At 38.4% G+C, this 18,060-nt stretch overlaps 1 protein-coding gene across 3 annotated transcripts in view; it reads left to right on the top strand.

Moving 5' to 3' along the window:
* Positions 1–18,060, top strand: part of LOC130931877 (myosin-10-like) — an 81,370-nt gene that overhangs the window by 16,598 nt on the left and 46,712 nt on the right. For all 3 annotated transcript variants that reach the window (XM_057861052.1, XM_057861054.1, XM_057861053.1), the window contains exon 4: positions 17,981–18,008. In XM_057861052.1, the coding sequence (XP_057717035.1) occupies positions 17,981–18,008 (28 nt within the window). The remainder of the gene's footprint in view (positions 1–17,980; positions 18,009–18,060) is intronic.

Here is an 18,060-nt window from a genome sequence, read left to right on the forward strand (position 1 = left end):
TATTTTGTTTTGGCATAAAGTCATGACTACCCTGGATAAGTTTGGTGAGACACAATCACAAATTAGTGTTCACATTACAGATTTGGAGCATCTTTGTTGTCAACAGGATATCAATTGATCAATATTGAAGAGGTAAGTGGGACTAACGGTACTGGTAAACTGTGGTGGATTGAATAATGTGACACACTGGTGGACAATCAATTACTGAAGACATTATCATTACTTTGGGAATAATACCAAAAGTGGACTAGGAGGATGCTGAAAGGATGCTGACTAGAAAATACAGAACAAGAGAACAGGAATTGTGCGAAAGTAAGAGAGGGCAGGGTAATGGGGGGAAGAGAGCAGAGGGTAGATGGGAAATTTAGAGGGGGCAGCCAGCATTGTGCTACACAATGGAGGCTTTGTGCAATCTGAAGGGGGCTGGGACCTGTGTGCTGTATGGGTGCGGATGCAGACGGGTACTCCTGAAATCTCCCCTTGGAAACGAGGCCTTTCTCTGGGGCAATGAGGGTGAGCAAAGCCAGTGGAGGTTACACATATCGCCTGAGTGACAAGACAGGTGTGGTGGGTCAGACGCAGTGTAATGTGTGTGTTCAAGAAAGGGGTGTCCTAGTCTTCAAAAGATATGTCTCTCCACTGAGCATGTTCAAGAGATGACTTTCAGACAAATGTGAAGTCTGTTTAAACAGTCTGCTGCTTAGAGCTCACACACGCATGCAGTAATATATTGGCAGATGCATCTTTTAAGAGCGAACAGCTGTGGAAGTCATACAGTATATGGTTATATTTGATTTTATAACTTAGTCCTCAGTCATATTAGCATATGCCTACCCTCAATATTTACCCTATCATTAGCATTTTCACACAGATTTCCGAAGAGGAGATTCTGTGCTTTGTCAGTGGGCAGGGTACAGAATATTCAGATTGCAATGATCATGTTTGAATCTAAAAATCAACATGAATTACTATATACAGTACATGGTAAACGTAGGAAATAATAAATCTGGTGTTTAGGTTTAAGCATGCACAAAACGTATAGAAAGTAAATATTAGTAATGACTAGTGGTGTCAACAATAATCGATGCGGCGATGCATCCCGATGCGGGGCATGGACGATTCGATTCGATGCGGGCAACAAGCCGAATCGATTCAGCGCATTTTTAAATATATAAGTACGTTCAAAAATCTTCCATGCGCAATTCCGGTGATGCAATGGATTTGGTTTCCCCATTTGTATTATTATTGTCATGTTTCATTTTTTACACACTGCATAACTCTGGTCAAGTTTCCCACCAACCTCATAGAAGCCAAAATGTCTCCAGATGTCAGCTTTCAATGTCTTAGGTGCATCAATAATCTTTCTTGCTCCCTCTTTCTCCGCTTCAGCCATTGTTATGTTATGTCCTATCTCTTAGAGGTTAGAGCTTGTGCCCGAACCTGAACGGGTCGGGCCCAAAATGTTAAGCATTCACGTTCTGGTCGGGTCAGGTCGGGCCGCCCCGCGCCGGACTAATAAATTATTTTATTTTTTAAAATGGGATAAAACCAAGAGCAGGCTCTCTGTAATGTGCATTTGCTTGTGCACTCACATGAAGCAGTGGCGCCGCCCGCTTTTTCTTCTTCTCCTCCGCTGTGGCGCTTGCGATTCCTTACGAAAGACACTTTTATTTATGCACACAAAGGCAACACAAATGTGATCCTTTTGAATCCTCTCCTCTGTGTGTCTGCAAACTCGTTTTTTTTTTTATATATATATATTAAACTTTCCCAGCGTTATTTCGTTGAGTAAATGATTTTATAATGATTGCAAAAATATGTAGACTATTTAAACATTAAGAAAAGTTGCGGTTTTTTTTTCTGCCAACTGAGAATTCGTTACGAAAGACTTTTTTTCTGCACACAAAGGCAACACAAATGTGATCCTTTTGAATCTTCTCTGTGTGTCTGCAAAATCGCATGTTTTTTTTTTTATATTAAACTTTCCCAGCGTTATTTCGTTGTGTGAATGATTTTATAATGATCACAGAAATATGCAGATTATTTAAACATTAAGAAAAGTTGCGTTTTTTTTTTCTGCCAACTGAGAATTCGTTACGAAAGACACTTTTTTATGCACACAAAGGCAACACAAATGTGATCCTTTTGAATCTTCTCCTCTGTGTGTCTGCAAAATCGCATGTTTTTTTTTTTAATATTAAACTTTCCCAGCGTTATTTCGTTGTGTAAATGCTTCTATAATTATCACAAAAATATGTAGACTATTTAAACATGAAGAAAGGTGCGTTTTTTCTGCCATCTCGAAGAAATGAAAATAAATTGCTGCTGCTGCGTTTTTTTTTTTCGCGTCACTCCAAGCCGGGTCGGGCTTCAATACTAGCGGGCCGTGTCGGGTCGGGCTGGATTTTTTAGGCCCCATCTAAGCTCTACTATCTCTCTGCTCTCTCAATTGCAAAAAAAAAATCATATTTCCTCATGTTGAAACATTGTTATGGCTGCTAAAATGCTGCTGCACTTCATTTTAATTCATTATTTTTTTTTGTTATGTGGTAGTTACTGATTGCATTTCTAAGTTGATTGCACATATATAGTGGGCTAGGCCTACATTTTACTTTTGATCTACATTGCAATTTAGTTGGATGTTTTGTTTGCAACTGAACTGATCCCTGGATTGATATTGCGATAAAGATGCTGCTGCACTACAATATTTTCTTTGTCGCTTTCTTTAATATTTACTTGAATATTTTTATCGATGGGTTGTTGTGACTAAAATACAGTGACTGTTATTACTGATTTTGCACAGGAGTTCAGATGTTGCACTGTGTGAAAGGCTGCTACTGTGTGTAAAAAAAAAAAAAAGGAGAAAGCCCTGGTCTCATTCAAAGCACCAATTAAATGCTGTGATCATTTTTTTTTTTTTTAAATATATATCTAAAAGTATTTTCATTTGACTTCAACCAGGAGTGACACAAGAGCCAATAAAAAGTTGTTTAATGTCTGACCGCTTGTGTTGCCTCAAGATTCACGAAAAATATGCTTTGCTTTAGAATTTTAATGCATCCCAGGCTTTAAGGCATCGCGATGCATTGCCGAATCGAACCGAATCGAATCGTGACCCTCTGAATCGAATCGAATCGAATCGTGGCCCTCCGAATCGTAATCGAATCGAATCGTGAGGGCAGTACCGATGCACACCTCTAGTAATGACCTATAGACGGGACACGGGGGCCTAAATAGGGGGCCTGCATTGTTGGCGAGGCCGTCAAAGTTGACTGAATGGAATCACAAAGAGCTTTTTTCGTTGAAAATTCTTGTGAATAAATGCTAAAATCCCTGAAGTCTTCAATGCATATAATGCATTACATATATATATATATATATATAATATATATATATATATATATGGATGTAAAACAGTCTCGATTATTTGGTAAAAGCAAAAGAAACCGTGCAGGTACCATTTATTTTACGTAAATTTGTCGAATGTGCGGCCCGTCTTTAAGTTCACTGTGGTGCGGCCTTACCACCTTTCCAAAACAAAGAGCTTTTTAAGTTGAAATTCTCGTGAATAAATGCTTAAATCCCTGAATTCTTTATAAATATGGACGTAAAACAGTCTCGATTCTTGGTTAAAAGCAAGAAAAATGTGCAGGTAGCATTTATTTTACGTAAACATTTCAAACCTTGATGCCAATTCCATAGCGGTGAATTTCTCTATTTTTTTTACAACGTTTCAGAATGCATGCATGGTACGAAAAATATAATAATTACCTTGAATCCTCGAACAAATCACCCCTGAGACAATCCTGTTTGTATGTGGTACAGCTTTTGTACTTTTTGAACCGAAATCCACCATTATTTCGCTGCGTGCGTGTTTTTGAGTAGCTCCTCTTGATGTGGGCAGCCCGCTGCTTGAAGAAGTTGCGCAGTGCATGGTCGAGCTGACCCGTCAGTAATAATGATGTCTATAAATGACCACTTTCAAGGCACTTTTGTTTTGTTTTATTAATTCAGTGGTTAGTTGGTTGCTTGAGTTGTCCTGAGACCGAAGGGTCGGTGGTTCGATTCCTGGCTACGACTGCCCATTGGGCAAGGCAGTGAACCCTAATTTGCCCCCAGTGGGTTTGGCAGCGCCTTGCATGGCAGCACCACCATTGGTGTGTGAATGTGTGTGTGAAAGAGTAACTGTGTGCTAATGTAAAGCACTTTGGGCATGGTAAAAACATGTATGTAGATGTACTCTCCATTTACTATTTGTTGACATTCCATGACCTCGATAGCGATTCCCAATCACAGAAACCATTTCCAGCAGATTTAATCTGATCTGTCCACCACTTTCAGACTGTTTGACACAATAATACACTCCCTTTTTGTGATTGGGGCTCTGCTCCCCCGTGTGTGTCTGGATTCCTGCGGTGCTGCAGCATTTAGTACTATGATCTTAAAGGTGCCAGCATAAACAAGCATGCACAGACATACGCATGAAAACAGCCTTGTTTCGTTGGATTATGGCGGGCCTAGCCACCACAAAGAGCCTCTGTGGAATACAAGCCACCCAACGGCCGCCATCTGCAATTGATTACTTTGCCAAATTCTTTCTGTCATATCTCCTGCAACAGCTTTCTCCCCACTCATCGGTCCAAAGGTAAATAACAAAGATCAACAACATCCGCAGAAAATAACCATCTTTAACAAAATATAGGGAGAAAATGTTAATCATCAACCTAACTCATTGCCTGCTAATGACAGCTATAGGTGTCCATTGCATTAAAACTGGCAGAACTGGCTGTTAGAGGCGTGCGAAATTTCCGATTCTTAGATTATTTGCGATTCGGCCATGGAAGATTCGAGAATGATTCACAAACATTCAAATTCCGATTATTGAATTATACCAGGTTAAAGCGGAAATAAAACACAGTCAGCGCGGTCTTTGGGTCGCCGTGCTCTTCGGGACGCAATAAGGAACGGACCGAGAGTAAATATCATGTTCAGCTCATGCCGGTAGATTTAAAAAAAAAAAAAAAAACCTGGCTGCGGCCAACAGCCGCTACAAACGGCGCCCAGTTGCTACAAACATACGGCAGCATACGGCTATGGTAGATATCACATATATGTAGAACTAGATGTGAAATAACAGACGACAACCGTGTTAGAACATGTACAAAGAACTAGATGTAAAATGACAGACTTTCCAGCGCTAATAAACAGCCGCCATCTTAAAGCAGTAGACTTCTTAGAAGGCTCCATTGTAGCGAACCTAATTACTTTTTATCTAAAAACTCCTAAATCGGCAAAAACTAGACTTGAATCTATCTTTAAATGATGAAACACTTTGACATGTCAAGAGTAGAAAGGAAATTATGGAATAACGGGAGCAATTTTAACAACTTTAACGGTTGATTTACATCATTAAATTAATTGGATGTAGTTTAAAGCTGCTGATACAGAATGGGACTGTTTTTACTGTTTTTAACTGTTAACTTGATACTGAAATATTGGTTTGGTTTAGCCTGAGAGGATTTCTGAACAATTTTGAAACTATTGTACAATACATTAAAAGTGTGTGTGGGGTGGGGGGTGCATCAGTAATCGATTTATAATCGAATCGTTAGATGCCCAAGCATTCCCAGCTCTACTAGCTTTGAATGCTCATGTTTCAGTGCCATTGAAGGCGCTACACGTCCAATCCATTTTGACTTGGAGGGGAGATTGCGCAGTCAAAGGTTGCCAATGAGTTCTAATTTCCTCATTCCTTCCATCATCCGCCAATACAGGACTCAAACAAACAAATACAGTTGGATGTTATGTTTGGGATATTAGGCATTCTAAAATAGCCGCCTCCCATGTACATAGCAAGGGATGTTCCTCCAGGGTTCTGATTGTCACAATTCCCTGCGACTTCATCATATAAGAGATCAAATATGTCATTGAATGTCTCATTATGATGTCCGATTACTGCAAACCAATGTCTTTGGATGTCTATTGTAGTCAATAGTAGCCAACTAGTTAAGGTAGAGCAAACATACTGTATTTCCTTAATCAGTCCTGCCATCATTGCATTTTACCAAGACTATTAGTTTACATTTGGAGCATTCAAGTACCTTTGTAACTCCATGTTTGACTGACTATGTTTGCGTGTTATATAAAATTAGGTTCTAATGTGCATGATTTGTTAGGTTCTTTGGAGTAAAATCCTTCAACATCGATGGAGGTCTGCTGTTGTTATCTTACTGGATCACATTTGACTGCTTGTTAGTACCTTATGTTGCAGCTATTGAGTACATTTATCAGGTTTTGAAGACTTAATAGTGGCAAGTGGTTTAAAACCAGCAGAAGTGTAGGCAGGAACAACACATACAACAGTCCAGACTAGAGTGTGACATCATTACGTCTGTTTCCACTCATGCCCCCACTCAGCAGATGTTATCATCCCAGATGCCCAGACTTGTGACAAGAAAGCACAGCCATGGATTTTTGCATTTCTAATACTAATACTAAATACTTCAATTATGTGTTTGTCGTACTGGCAAAACCTCTTCATTAGTCATAGTCAAATGAATGCATTACATTTCAAAGAATCTATTCCTCAGCTCAATGATGTTTTCCACACCATGAGAAACATGTGGGTACTGGATTTCTTCCCCATAATCTCCCTTTTGTCCTTCACAGATTTTTCCTATTTCACCTCGACAATAATAACTTTTAAGAAATGTGCTCTGTGGAACATGACAAAAAAACTGAATAAGTGTGGCGTGTGTAAGATAACCTTAACGGCCAACCATCTGTCCGCAAGACATGCAGCTGAACCTCAATTTTTGCACGCAAGAGACTCCACCGACACATGAACTGTTATTCATTCATGTTTTACAACACTTTTTCAAATATAGACTTGCATTTAAACATCCAATACATTAGCCAGAAGAACTTATAACATGTCATAATTGATATATTGCAAACCTGTATCTTTGGATATTCAAGGTTTTTGTCTCTGTTTACAATTAAGCTGACCCACAGTGTGCCAAGTAATAGGGAAGAAGTGAGGGAAACTTCGTAAATCAAACCTGTAGTGATTCTGTTTTCATGTGTTTGCATGGGCACTGTTACAAATGTACCTGTCGTAAAGAGGCTTTATCTTTTTGATTCATTCACTCGAAAGTTCAAAGCATATCACTGAGGTTAAGTCTATTTCTTTGGCTTGGTGCGTCTATTGTTGGAGTGCATTTTTTCCATGCTTTAAATTATGTGTCTACTCACTAAATAATCACGTTCTATCCTGGCTTGCTTGTCCTTGCATTCCTTTGGTAGAGTTTTACACTGCTCAAAAAATCGAAGGGAATGCATAATAATCATGGTAAAAATGGAGTTCATTCAAAGGTCAAACAATATCAACTTGTGCAGGAAATATTTAACAATTGCGAATCAATTCTGCCTGCTGGTACGCAAATGGATCAGAACTTGGAACTCAGGTTGGGAAGTCAAAATTCGGTATGTGCACCAATAAACTGGCACCACGCAAGGTACTTCATTAAACTGCTACATTAACAGCAAGTAATTGAACTGCCTAGGTGTGAATGACTGGCTTCCGCTCTTTTCTCCCCGTTAGTGTGTGTGTAAAAGCCACACACATTGCAGGGGGTCCCTAGCTCACCGTGCTCATTTCCACGAGGGCGTGGACATTCACTAACCCCTGATGACAGACTATTTTGGTCTGTGATCTCAGCTGCCAACTGCTGTCACGAGCCCGAACCTGAATCAATGCAGAAACACCCATAGGATTTAATCCTCAAGTATGTCAGTGGGTGACATAATGCTATATATAGCAGATTCATATTCTGTGCCTACTGCCTTTTTTCAGGCCCCGAATGTTCCACTTTCTTACTGCTAATCCGTATTTCCAGCAGTTCATACTCGTATCTGATTTTTCCCACTACACCAGTTGCCTGGTCTCTGGTCTGCCACCTCTTGTAAGAGTGACACATTCTTCCTGTTGTTGCACTTTCACACTTTTCTCTTTCCTTTAGTTCATTAGTTCATCAAGAGGTAATGATGTAGCTGAACCGTCGATTTTTTTTTTTTTACTCATGACATTTTTGTGTTCGTGATAAGGGCAGGGAAGCCGCTTTAATACTGGAGGGCAACCAGTTTTTGATTAGAAATCAATGCTAAAAGCCATAAAAACTGAGTAGATGTTATTATGTTGTCTTCTATAAAACTGCCTCTCATTCCAGCATAACCTATGTTAAACGGCCAACCTGCCACAAATGCCACCCTTTCTGTACCCCGAGGCCCCGATGCTGCACCGGGCGGGAATGCCAAATTCCAGCACACATGCATATCCACACAAATGGCCAGTCAGCTCTGTGGGGTTGTCTGGCCTGCTCTTCATACGTAGGCTCGTGCATGCCTTTGAATGCCAAACTGGCAGCTGGTCTAACAGCATGGAAATGACTAATGCTTCGTCATTCAGCGGTTACAAAAACCACTGTGAATACAATGAAACATGCTTAGTTTTCCTTCAAAAGTACTTTATCTTTAGGCCAGAGGTATGCAAATATCCTAATATGTCATTAAGTATCATTAATTGCAAACATTGTATGATGTAATTTGCTGCTCTTCTACTTTTTGCAGCTGTTATAGCAGAACTACTCTACGGGAAATGCGGCTTCCGTTGTCTAGTTTTTCAAAGTTGAAGTTAACACAGGTGTCTTGTGTTGGGGGATGCATAGCTTTTTTGTTACAGTTTTAGTTTAACTCATTAGAGCATATTCATGTGTAGCAATTGTTCCATATTTAAACCCTGTTTCAAAAGTATTGAGACTCTAGGCCAATTCCTTTTTAATTTGAGCCGTGGGCTGAAAATATTTGATTTTGACATCAGAAGATGAATATGAGACAAAACATTTTATTTCCAGGTTTTTGCAGGTGGGAGGGCCATACAGCAAGACAAAAAGGATTTAAAAAAAGAAACATTTTTTTCTACCAATGGCAAAAATTGTTTTTGGCTGAAGCCGATCTCCAGACTAAAACCCTCCATAGCATGCTTTTTATTGATGAGATGAGAATGAGCAACATAAGCAACCAAAGCAAATACGTGAAACTGGCGGTGTTAAAAGATACAAGGAACCCTCATGTTTCAGTGGCATTGATGGCGCTAGATGTCAAATTCATTTCATTCAATTTATTCCTCTAGCGCCACCAATGGCAAACAGGGAGTTAATATTCAAATAGCTCACATTACTAATGCTAGCATGAACAGTTAATGTAATAATTGCAGCTAGAAATATTATCTTGATCTAGTCACATTTAGGCTAAACCTTGATTGGCTTCATGATTATTTTTTTTGCTACTTCACATCATTAAATGTAAGAACAAAAATAAATGTTGGCTTTATTAGTGGGCCAATGAACCGACACCTGGTGAGTTGTGCTTCACAGTAATAAAAAGAGCCAACATCGAACAATCAAAGTGCAAAGTTGTTATGAATGCTTGGCCACCGTAAGCCACCAAGATAACATACAGTAGTCAATCTATCTGCAAAGCTGTTTTTGGCCATTTAATATAGCTTTGAAGGACAGTAGATCCACGTTTATTTTGTTTTTGTTTTTTTGTGTGTGTGGGAGGGGTAAATATTATTGTTGTGTCCGTTTTTTTTCCCTCATAACAATTTATATACTTTTGCAGCCCAATATAGATTAGGTTTTTCTTTACCAAGAGAGATGAGAGTTCGGACAATCGTGCAGCTGTGGGTAAATGTCACAAAATCTAATAGAGATCAGTAGCGCAAGTGCTCAGGATTTTTGATGTGACTGAAGTGGTTGCCACGGTAGTAGACCTTTCACTGCATTATACTGCATTTTACGACTTCTTTTATCAAGCAAATTGTGAGCTTGAGCAGCAGAGTGGGAGAAACATGTTTACATTGACTAGTTGCAAGGAAAACAAAGGGGAAAAAACAAAACAAAATCACGTTCCTAAATTCACAAATCCCCTTGTTTACCTACAGAGTAATTGGCACATAGTGTTATGTTTTCAATGCCGTACCACAAGCAACACGTCACTTCGCAAATGCTACTCAGTGACAGCCAACGAAAACTTATAATTTTTTCATTAACAACAAATATAAATTCTATAATTTATTTACTCTTCCCTCTTACTAAAGTTGTTTTTTTACAACAGAAAAGGTAACAACAGTGGCAGTCAGATACCATTTTAATTTTTTTTCATATCATTCGTTGTCAGACAGAAGCAGCACGGCAAAACGCCACGCTAAAAAATAAGTAAAAATATCAAAATGGCTTACCTCTTCATCCTCTGTACAAAACAAAATGTTTACTGCATATGAAGATGAATGGCTTCACCTTGACTGGTCTTTTGACGTCCACACAAGTTGAGCCATTCTTCATATTTTTTCCTCCAAGTTTTTGGCTTTGGGAAACGTATGAAGAAAACATCTTTCATATATTGTAATGTCGAGAGTCGTACCTACAAGTTCCATAGCAGCAGTGTTTATTCGGCATGTACATTTTTGAAAGCTTACCGGCAGAAACAAGCAGTAATAACATAGTTTGTATGCGAGGGTGTGTCTATGTTGACCCACTTCCTGGTTAAGATGGGGACACTATTACAAGACGTCTAATGTGTATGCAATTATTATTTGGTGAACATGAAATAAGAAAGTTGAGTATCACTCCTACACTGACTATTACTAAATGGTTTTGGTAAATGGACCGAAAGATGCAAACAGTGGCTTTAATGTAAGGATGTTGTGGAGAGAAACAACATTTTTGAGCTGATAGATATCTTTCAAGGGTTAGAACATGCAATCCAACAGTGGTGATGAAGATGCACATTGTTTCACAAGCTAGATGTGCGATTGATAGATATTATTTAGACTTTGGTAGAGGTGGAGGGAGAGTGGGAATGCTCTGGAATGTAGAGAATTAGGGTTTGGCTAATCCTCATGGGGGATAAATTATTAGCAGCGAAAGGAACCCTGCTGGGCAAGACAGACTTGCGAAGTAAATTGACATTCATGTTGATTATATATGAATGTTTTACACCACTGATACAAATTGTGCTGATGTGTACATATATATTCTATATAATATGTGTTACTTATTAAACCTTAGCTCCCTCCAGTTTTTAATTGTACATTAGCTGGTCAGTTTAATACAGGCTGTGTGTGCTGAGCATTTATTTAGTATTAGGTATTTCTTCCTCAGTTTAATGTATTCCCAAAGTCTTAGTTTACAACGTGAATGATAAATGACTGGGCTTTCTTATTTCCATAACTTCCACTCTGCCTTTGCATAACTTGGGGGAGTGTATCAAGATATGTTAATTTAGGCCTGTGAAGCCCTCAGAGAATTATTTGTGTGATTAAGGGCTATACAAATACACTTGAAATCAAAATGAGTGACTGTGACATGTTACAGTTCAGCTACAGGTTCTGATGAGGTGATCAAATTATAAACATATGTACTTTTGAGAGTGTGATTACGCTCCAGGAAGGCACTAATCTTTTTTTAGTGCTCCATGAGGTTTGAGTGGTCTGGCTTCACACCATCCGTGCAGACCTTATATTGGAAGAGAGGTGAGTTGGGGGTTGGGGGAGATGAGAACCACAGAAAAAAAACGAAGGCACAAAGGAAAGAGACATTTAGCGAGGAAGTAATGAGCTTCTGGGAGGGAAGAAAACGTTCCGTTTGATTGACCAACGCCTTGCTGGGGCAGTGTCCTGGGAAAATATGACCTAACATTGATTTGCCAAGTGGGTCAAGATGGGACACTAGGACAGGATTGATGAATTAAGGCATCTTAATTATACATTCAAGAAGCACATAACTTATTTCTTGCCAGACACCATTTTGAATCAATTTATGTGAGAACATACAGCCAAATGCTGTTTTAAGAATAGATGGAATTTCGTACAGAATGAAAAGTAGACATGTTTTGTATTGGGGAAATTTTTTGTTTTCAACCATTTTTGTTTAAGAAACTCCTTTCTAGTTTAAGGCTAATGGGTTGATGAAAGTAATGACTTTATGAAAACCACAGAGTATCTGTGATGAAAGGAATCATAGTCTCACTGGAAGATGATGGATGTTCACAGGAGGTGAGGTCAAATGAAAGTGAATAGAACATGACCAACAGATCTTAAAAAGAAATTGCTATCTGATGAGTGGATTAAAAATGGAAGGGAAAGCTCATGGACATACACAGATGTGTTTACTCCACTTACTCTGTTATTTCCTGCCTTGTGATTTTAATGATTTCCCATTAATGCTATTTTTTATGTGATCGGATTTTTCATGTTGTTCCTGCTGCCATAAACATGTCCCGTGGTGAGGATTTATAGTCCTGGAAACACTTTCCTTTTCCCATAATGGCCGTCAAGGCACTTTTGCAACTTCTGACAACAACAAAAAGATTGCCAGTGGTGCTCAAGGTGCAAATGTACACATCATCATCATCATCAAATTATTACATTGTAAAACGGATTTGTCATTATGTGTAGATTGCAGATACTGCCAGGTGTTGCTTTGCTAGTCATGATGTCATTCATGAAAACCAGCTCATGCTTTAATCATTCAAAGCTGGATAATGTAGCTCTGTTTTGTGAGTAATTGCCTTGGTTCATGCATTGAGTGCCTGAGTTGGTGCAAATGCTAAACATCAGGTTTGTGTAGCTCTAGAGGGTAGACTGGAAGATTTATCTAATCAAAATTTCCTGACATGCGAGACATAGCTGATAATATTTGTTTTATATACATCTGCTTCACAAGCCTTGCCTCCATAAGATTATCTGTGTAGATGAGCTCACACTTAAGTGTGAGGACAAAAGGTCATGTTGAAGGATACCACCTTGCCAATCGTTTGAGCTGTGTGTAAAAAGCGAAGTGAAAAAGTTGTGCGTTTACAAGCTATGTTCAGCCCTGCTCTTTGTCCCATGCTAGCTTTAAAAAGAATAAAGGAGCTCAAACAAAACTTCACTTTTCCAAATGCATATTCAGCCAGGGTGACCTCATTTGAGTTTGTTCATCCTAAAACCAGACATAGCAACAGCATCTTGGATGGTGTAAGTGTAACAAATGATAAATGAGGTAGCATTGCCAGCATTTAGTTTAAAAGCATGTACTGAAAAGTTTTTTTCTGAATTTATCATTCAGGAAATGAAAAGTCTCCAGTTCATGCCACAAGAATTCCAGCAGCAAGGAATAGACGCGTTATTAACCCACAAAGCGGTTGAAAGATAAATTAAGCTTTTGACTAGGAGTGGGAACCTCAGGGCACCTCGCGATACGATACGATTCGCGATACAAGGCTCACGATAACTATTATCTCATGATATCGCGATACAGCGATGATCGATATACAGGGTGACCCAAAAAAAAGTTTACACTGCCATAATACAACTTAAATGCCATGTTTATTCATCTTAGAATTAGAATTGAATCACAAATTATACATTATTGTAAAGAACATGTACAGTACACTCTATTTTTCAATATGTCCTCCCTTAAGTGTCACAACAGCCTCCAGGCGCCTGCGGAAGCTTGACAGGCCTTCTTTATGTAGGATGCTGTCATCTTTTCCCAAGATCTAACAATGGACCTCTCCAAGGCTGCCACAGAAGTTTGTGGCTTCTTACAGGCACTGTCCTCCACAGTTGCCCATATGCTATAATCCAGGGGATTGAGATCTGGACTCTGGGGTGGCCACATATCACCTTGTCAATCAACTTTTTGGTCCGCACAGATCTTCACTTCCAGACCCAGGTTTTCGTGAGGCTGTTCCAGTATCTTTCAGCTTCTTTTTAACTTTGTAGACTGCACATCTGGATATTCTCAGATTTGCTGCAATCTCAGTAGGTGTCAGACCGGCACGCAGCAATTCAGGTACAGCTAAAGTTTTCTTCATTTTCAGCAGAAGCACAGGAATTGTAGAGACGAGAGATTACTAGCTGCATTGAGTGACCTTATTGTATCACTTAACCATGACAACCTATTTAGATATGTTTCAATGGCTTTTAAACAAGCAGTCAACTGAGTGTAAACTTTTTTTTGGGTCACCCTGTACTAGTATTGGTCAGAAATTTGATACATAACATTCTACGATACAACTGTTGAAACAAAAAAAAAAGATATTTCAAAATAAAATAAAAAAAATACTGTTTAAGTCGTTTATTAAACAGTAACCCCTTTTCTGTGCAACAGCCATGTCAGTCAGCAGTTGAGCTTGGAGTTGGGCAATGATAAAATTGGTGGGTCTTTTCTTCGTATATGACCTTTGTTGCCAAAAACATTGGTTTGAGCACTTCCACCATCTGCTTCAGCATTTGAGATGTCGGACTCAGTCAGTCACATTCTTCCTCACCTTAAAAACAACTAAATAAAACAAAAAATATTAGCTACTTGATAGCTTTTGAGTTGAAATCGTGATTTTTTTGTGTGTATGTGTGTGTGTGTGTGTTAGAAGTGTACTGAGTGAATTAAAAAAATATGAATTAAATGTATAGAAATTAAATATGCAATAATTACCTATGTTTAATATGTAGGCTACATTAATTATCATGCACATCACCTTATATATCTTGGAAGCTATTCAAACCATTTTCATAGCTTATTGTATCAAAGTGGCCGTAATAACAGTTTGTGTAGTAAACTAGATGGAAAGAGGTTCTCAAATAATATCTAATAAATCAGTAAATTCATGTAGGCTTGTTCGATATTCATTTTCATCCAGTTTAGGTTCCTGGCTTATTTTGTATCACTCAACACCAAATGTCATCAAAATAATACATGTAAATTAAAAAATCAATTACATTGCAAAACGTTCTTACCTCAAGTGATGAAAGCGAAGCAGTGAAGAAATCAGTGTCCAGTTCTTCACCAGCTGCCAGTGGACCTTATTTTTGTTAGACAATTTTTGCATACAGCAAAGTCCTTGTTCACCTTACTTCCTTTCTTGTTGGTGTAAAATCTAAAGTGTGTCCACATGTGTGATTTGTAGCAATATTTTTGTCACTTTTTCCTCCACCGTTCCCACAAAGCTTTGTTTTTTTCAACCCACTTGGAGCTTCCTCTCTTCTTCTCTAGATGGCTTGTGCGCACTTTACCTTCACCGCCACCATTGAACGCCCCTAGTGGACCGCCAAGGAATTGCTCAACAAACAGTGAGCAGTTTACAGCATCCATACTCTATTGTATGGCCAATATGTCAAATAAAAATATCGATACTTGGCAGGAGCATATCGATAACCGATTGGGTTGCAAAATATTGCGATATATCACTGTATCGAGATATTGTCACACTCTTACTTTTAACTACTTGAAATCTCAACTGCCATCATCGTGATAGAAATGATCAATTTTTATTATATGGCTGTATTAATTACCTGAGGGGAATGAAGGAATTCTGAGAAAGGGCTGTTCCTTGGGGCATTCGCGATTACTGTACTGGTATTCATTAATGTAAAGAAACTGATTATGGAATAGGAAACTGATGAATAGGGCTGCTTAATTGAACCAAAATTTTAATCTAGACCCTAATTTTTGCTACCTGGTGCTTGCGCGCACCACGTTGGTGAACCCTGATTTAGACGAATTAAAGTTCAACTTCATAATTTCAGTTGAAGAAAGATGGATTATTTGGAAAGATGATTTGAACAATCCAAAAATGAAGTAAACTTATCCAGCATTAAGACTATCATGGCAGTCTGCATTGTGAGCCTGTCAGTATTCCCCAATAATTAAGGTTTTAAGTGTCACATACCAAACCTCAGTTAGGTTACAAGTTGATTTTGCAACCAAGACAGGACTGGCTACATTTTGGTGCCTATTATATGCCGGTGAAAATACATCTTCGTGTCCCAAAGCAGTTGGAGTAACTATTTTCCCTCTTTACAAAGCAAACAATTGCGTAACATGAAATCATTAAATAGGAAAAGAAAAATCATAAGTTCTTGGCTGATGCAAAGTAGACTATTGGATCACAGACAAACCTTAAAAGATCTGACTGAACATTGTACGCTGCCATAATGTCTCATTGAGTTTATAAGATCCAAGAATATTGTCACTCAATGATAACGTAAATGTGTGTGTTAATGGTTGCCCTACAGCTGGCGACCAGTTCTGGGTGTAGTCTGCCGTTCGGCCAGTGTCTGGGTAAGAGGTGTTAAAAATGGATGGATATTTTGTTGAATTGGCTGTGGCTCTTTGTTGAAGTAATGTATTTCTTCAGCAAAGCACAGGAGCAGAGTGACTGCACTAACATTTGGTGACTGCAGTTGTTTGGCAACTGCCATTGTATTACATGATGTTTTTAATCATCTGGTTCAGTTTTGAGGGGGTTAGGGGGTGGGGAAAGTGGCTTTGGTGTGTAAGCACAGTATGTGTGGGTTGTGGTTGAGGATATGATGATGGTACTTTACAGAGGGATATTATTAGATCAGGTTATGTGGTGGATTTCCATTATAAGAGGTATTTTTTGTAGTTCATTGAGCACTTTATATCACAAGATGACGTTGTTAATATATTGTAACTAAGCTTCCCTGTTATAGATAGTTGAACAACAGGTGTTCAAGACTTAATAAGATTGTTGTTCAGCTAGAAAGCAAAATTTCAAATTTAACCATGACTTATTTGAAGCATACATCGGACCACAGTGTTTGCCACCAGGCCCTGGCCAAAAAGTCAAGTGAATGCACACTTCAGTTAACAAAGATGCTGTAGGCAGTTTTTTTGAAACTTTACATTAAAATTAGGGCTGTGAAACGATTACAATTTTTAATCGAGTTAATTACAGCTTAAAAATTAATTAATCGTAATTAATCGCAATTAATCGCAATTCAAACCATCTATAAAATATGCCATATTTTTCTGTAAATTATTAAGACAAGATGGATATATACATTCAACATACGGTACATAAGGACTGTATTTGTTTATTATAACAATAAATCAACAAGATGGCATTAACATTATTAACATTCTATTAAATTGATCCATGGATAGAAAGACTTGTAGTTCTTAAAAGATGAATATTAGTACAAGTTATAGAAATGTTATATTAAAACGCCTCTTAATGTTTTCGTTTTAATAAAATTTGTAGAATTTTCATTCAAAAAATAAACTAGTAGCCCTATTCTGTCCTCAATGTGTGTGAGTACACAAATTGACAGATAGCGAACATAAGTTCCAAAAAGAAATCAGACGGTGTGGCAAAAGTTGCATGGGCTTTACTGAAGTCATCTCTTTTTGACAGGAGCACGTTTCTTGTATTTTTGTGGAACTGAAAATAACAAGGCAATGTGTCAATAACTTGCATAAATCACAAAATAACATAAAATGTACACACACGTGTCCATTTGAGCAGTAGCACTAGCCAATTAGCTCACAAGCATCTAACAATGTAACTGCATTTCACCATATATGTGAACAAATTCAAATACACATCATCAATAACTATCTAATGCTCATGAATATAAACAAAGGAGGAATATAACTCACAAGCGATGCATTATTAGACACAAACAGTGTGATGGGGCTATGAGAACTGCCACTGAATACTGGATGCGGACGTTAGCTGGTCTGAAGAGCACTGTCTATTAGTGTGAGTTCGCATCGACATATAATCACGTCAGAAAAGCGCGCCGAAACCCAAATAATCAGCTGCACTGAATCGCCAACAGAGGGCGACATTACGCCACATAACATATGCAAGTCACACCCAAGCGCCAGCAGAGGGCTGAAAAACTCCATAAAACACAATTAACAAGTTGGCCTTTCACTGTACTGACATTTAAATCTGTCTGAGCGGGCCTAGTGCGTTAATTGCGTCAAATATTTTAACGTGATTAATTTAAAAAATTAATTAACGCCCGTTAACGCGATAATTTTGACAGCCCTAATTAAAATATTTAAAACATTTGTGTAGAAAATGTACAAAGATCGTAATTGTTCTTTTCTCATTTCAACAGATCGTGAGGACCAATCAATCCTTTGCACGTGAGTATAGTGACACTTCATATTGCATTGACCTTTTTATGTGAAAGCTTTA

This window comes from Corythoichthys intestinalis, chromosome 16, assembly GCF_030265065.1.
Source record: "Corythoichthys intestinalis isolate RoL2023-P3 chromosome 16, ASM3026506v1, whole genome shotgun sequence".
NCBI lineage: Eukaryota > Metazoa > Chordata > Actinopteri > Syngnathiformes > Syngnathidae > Corythoichthys > Corythoichthys intestinalis.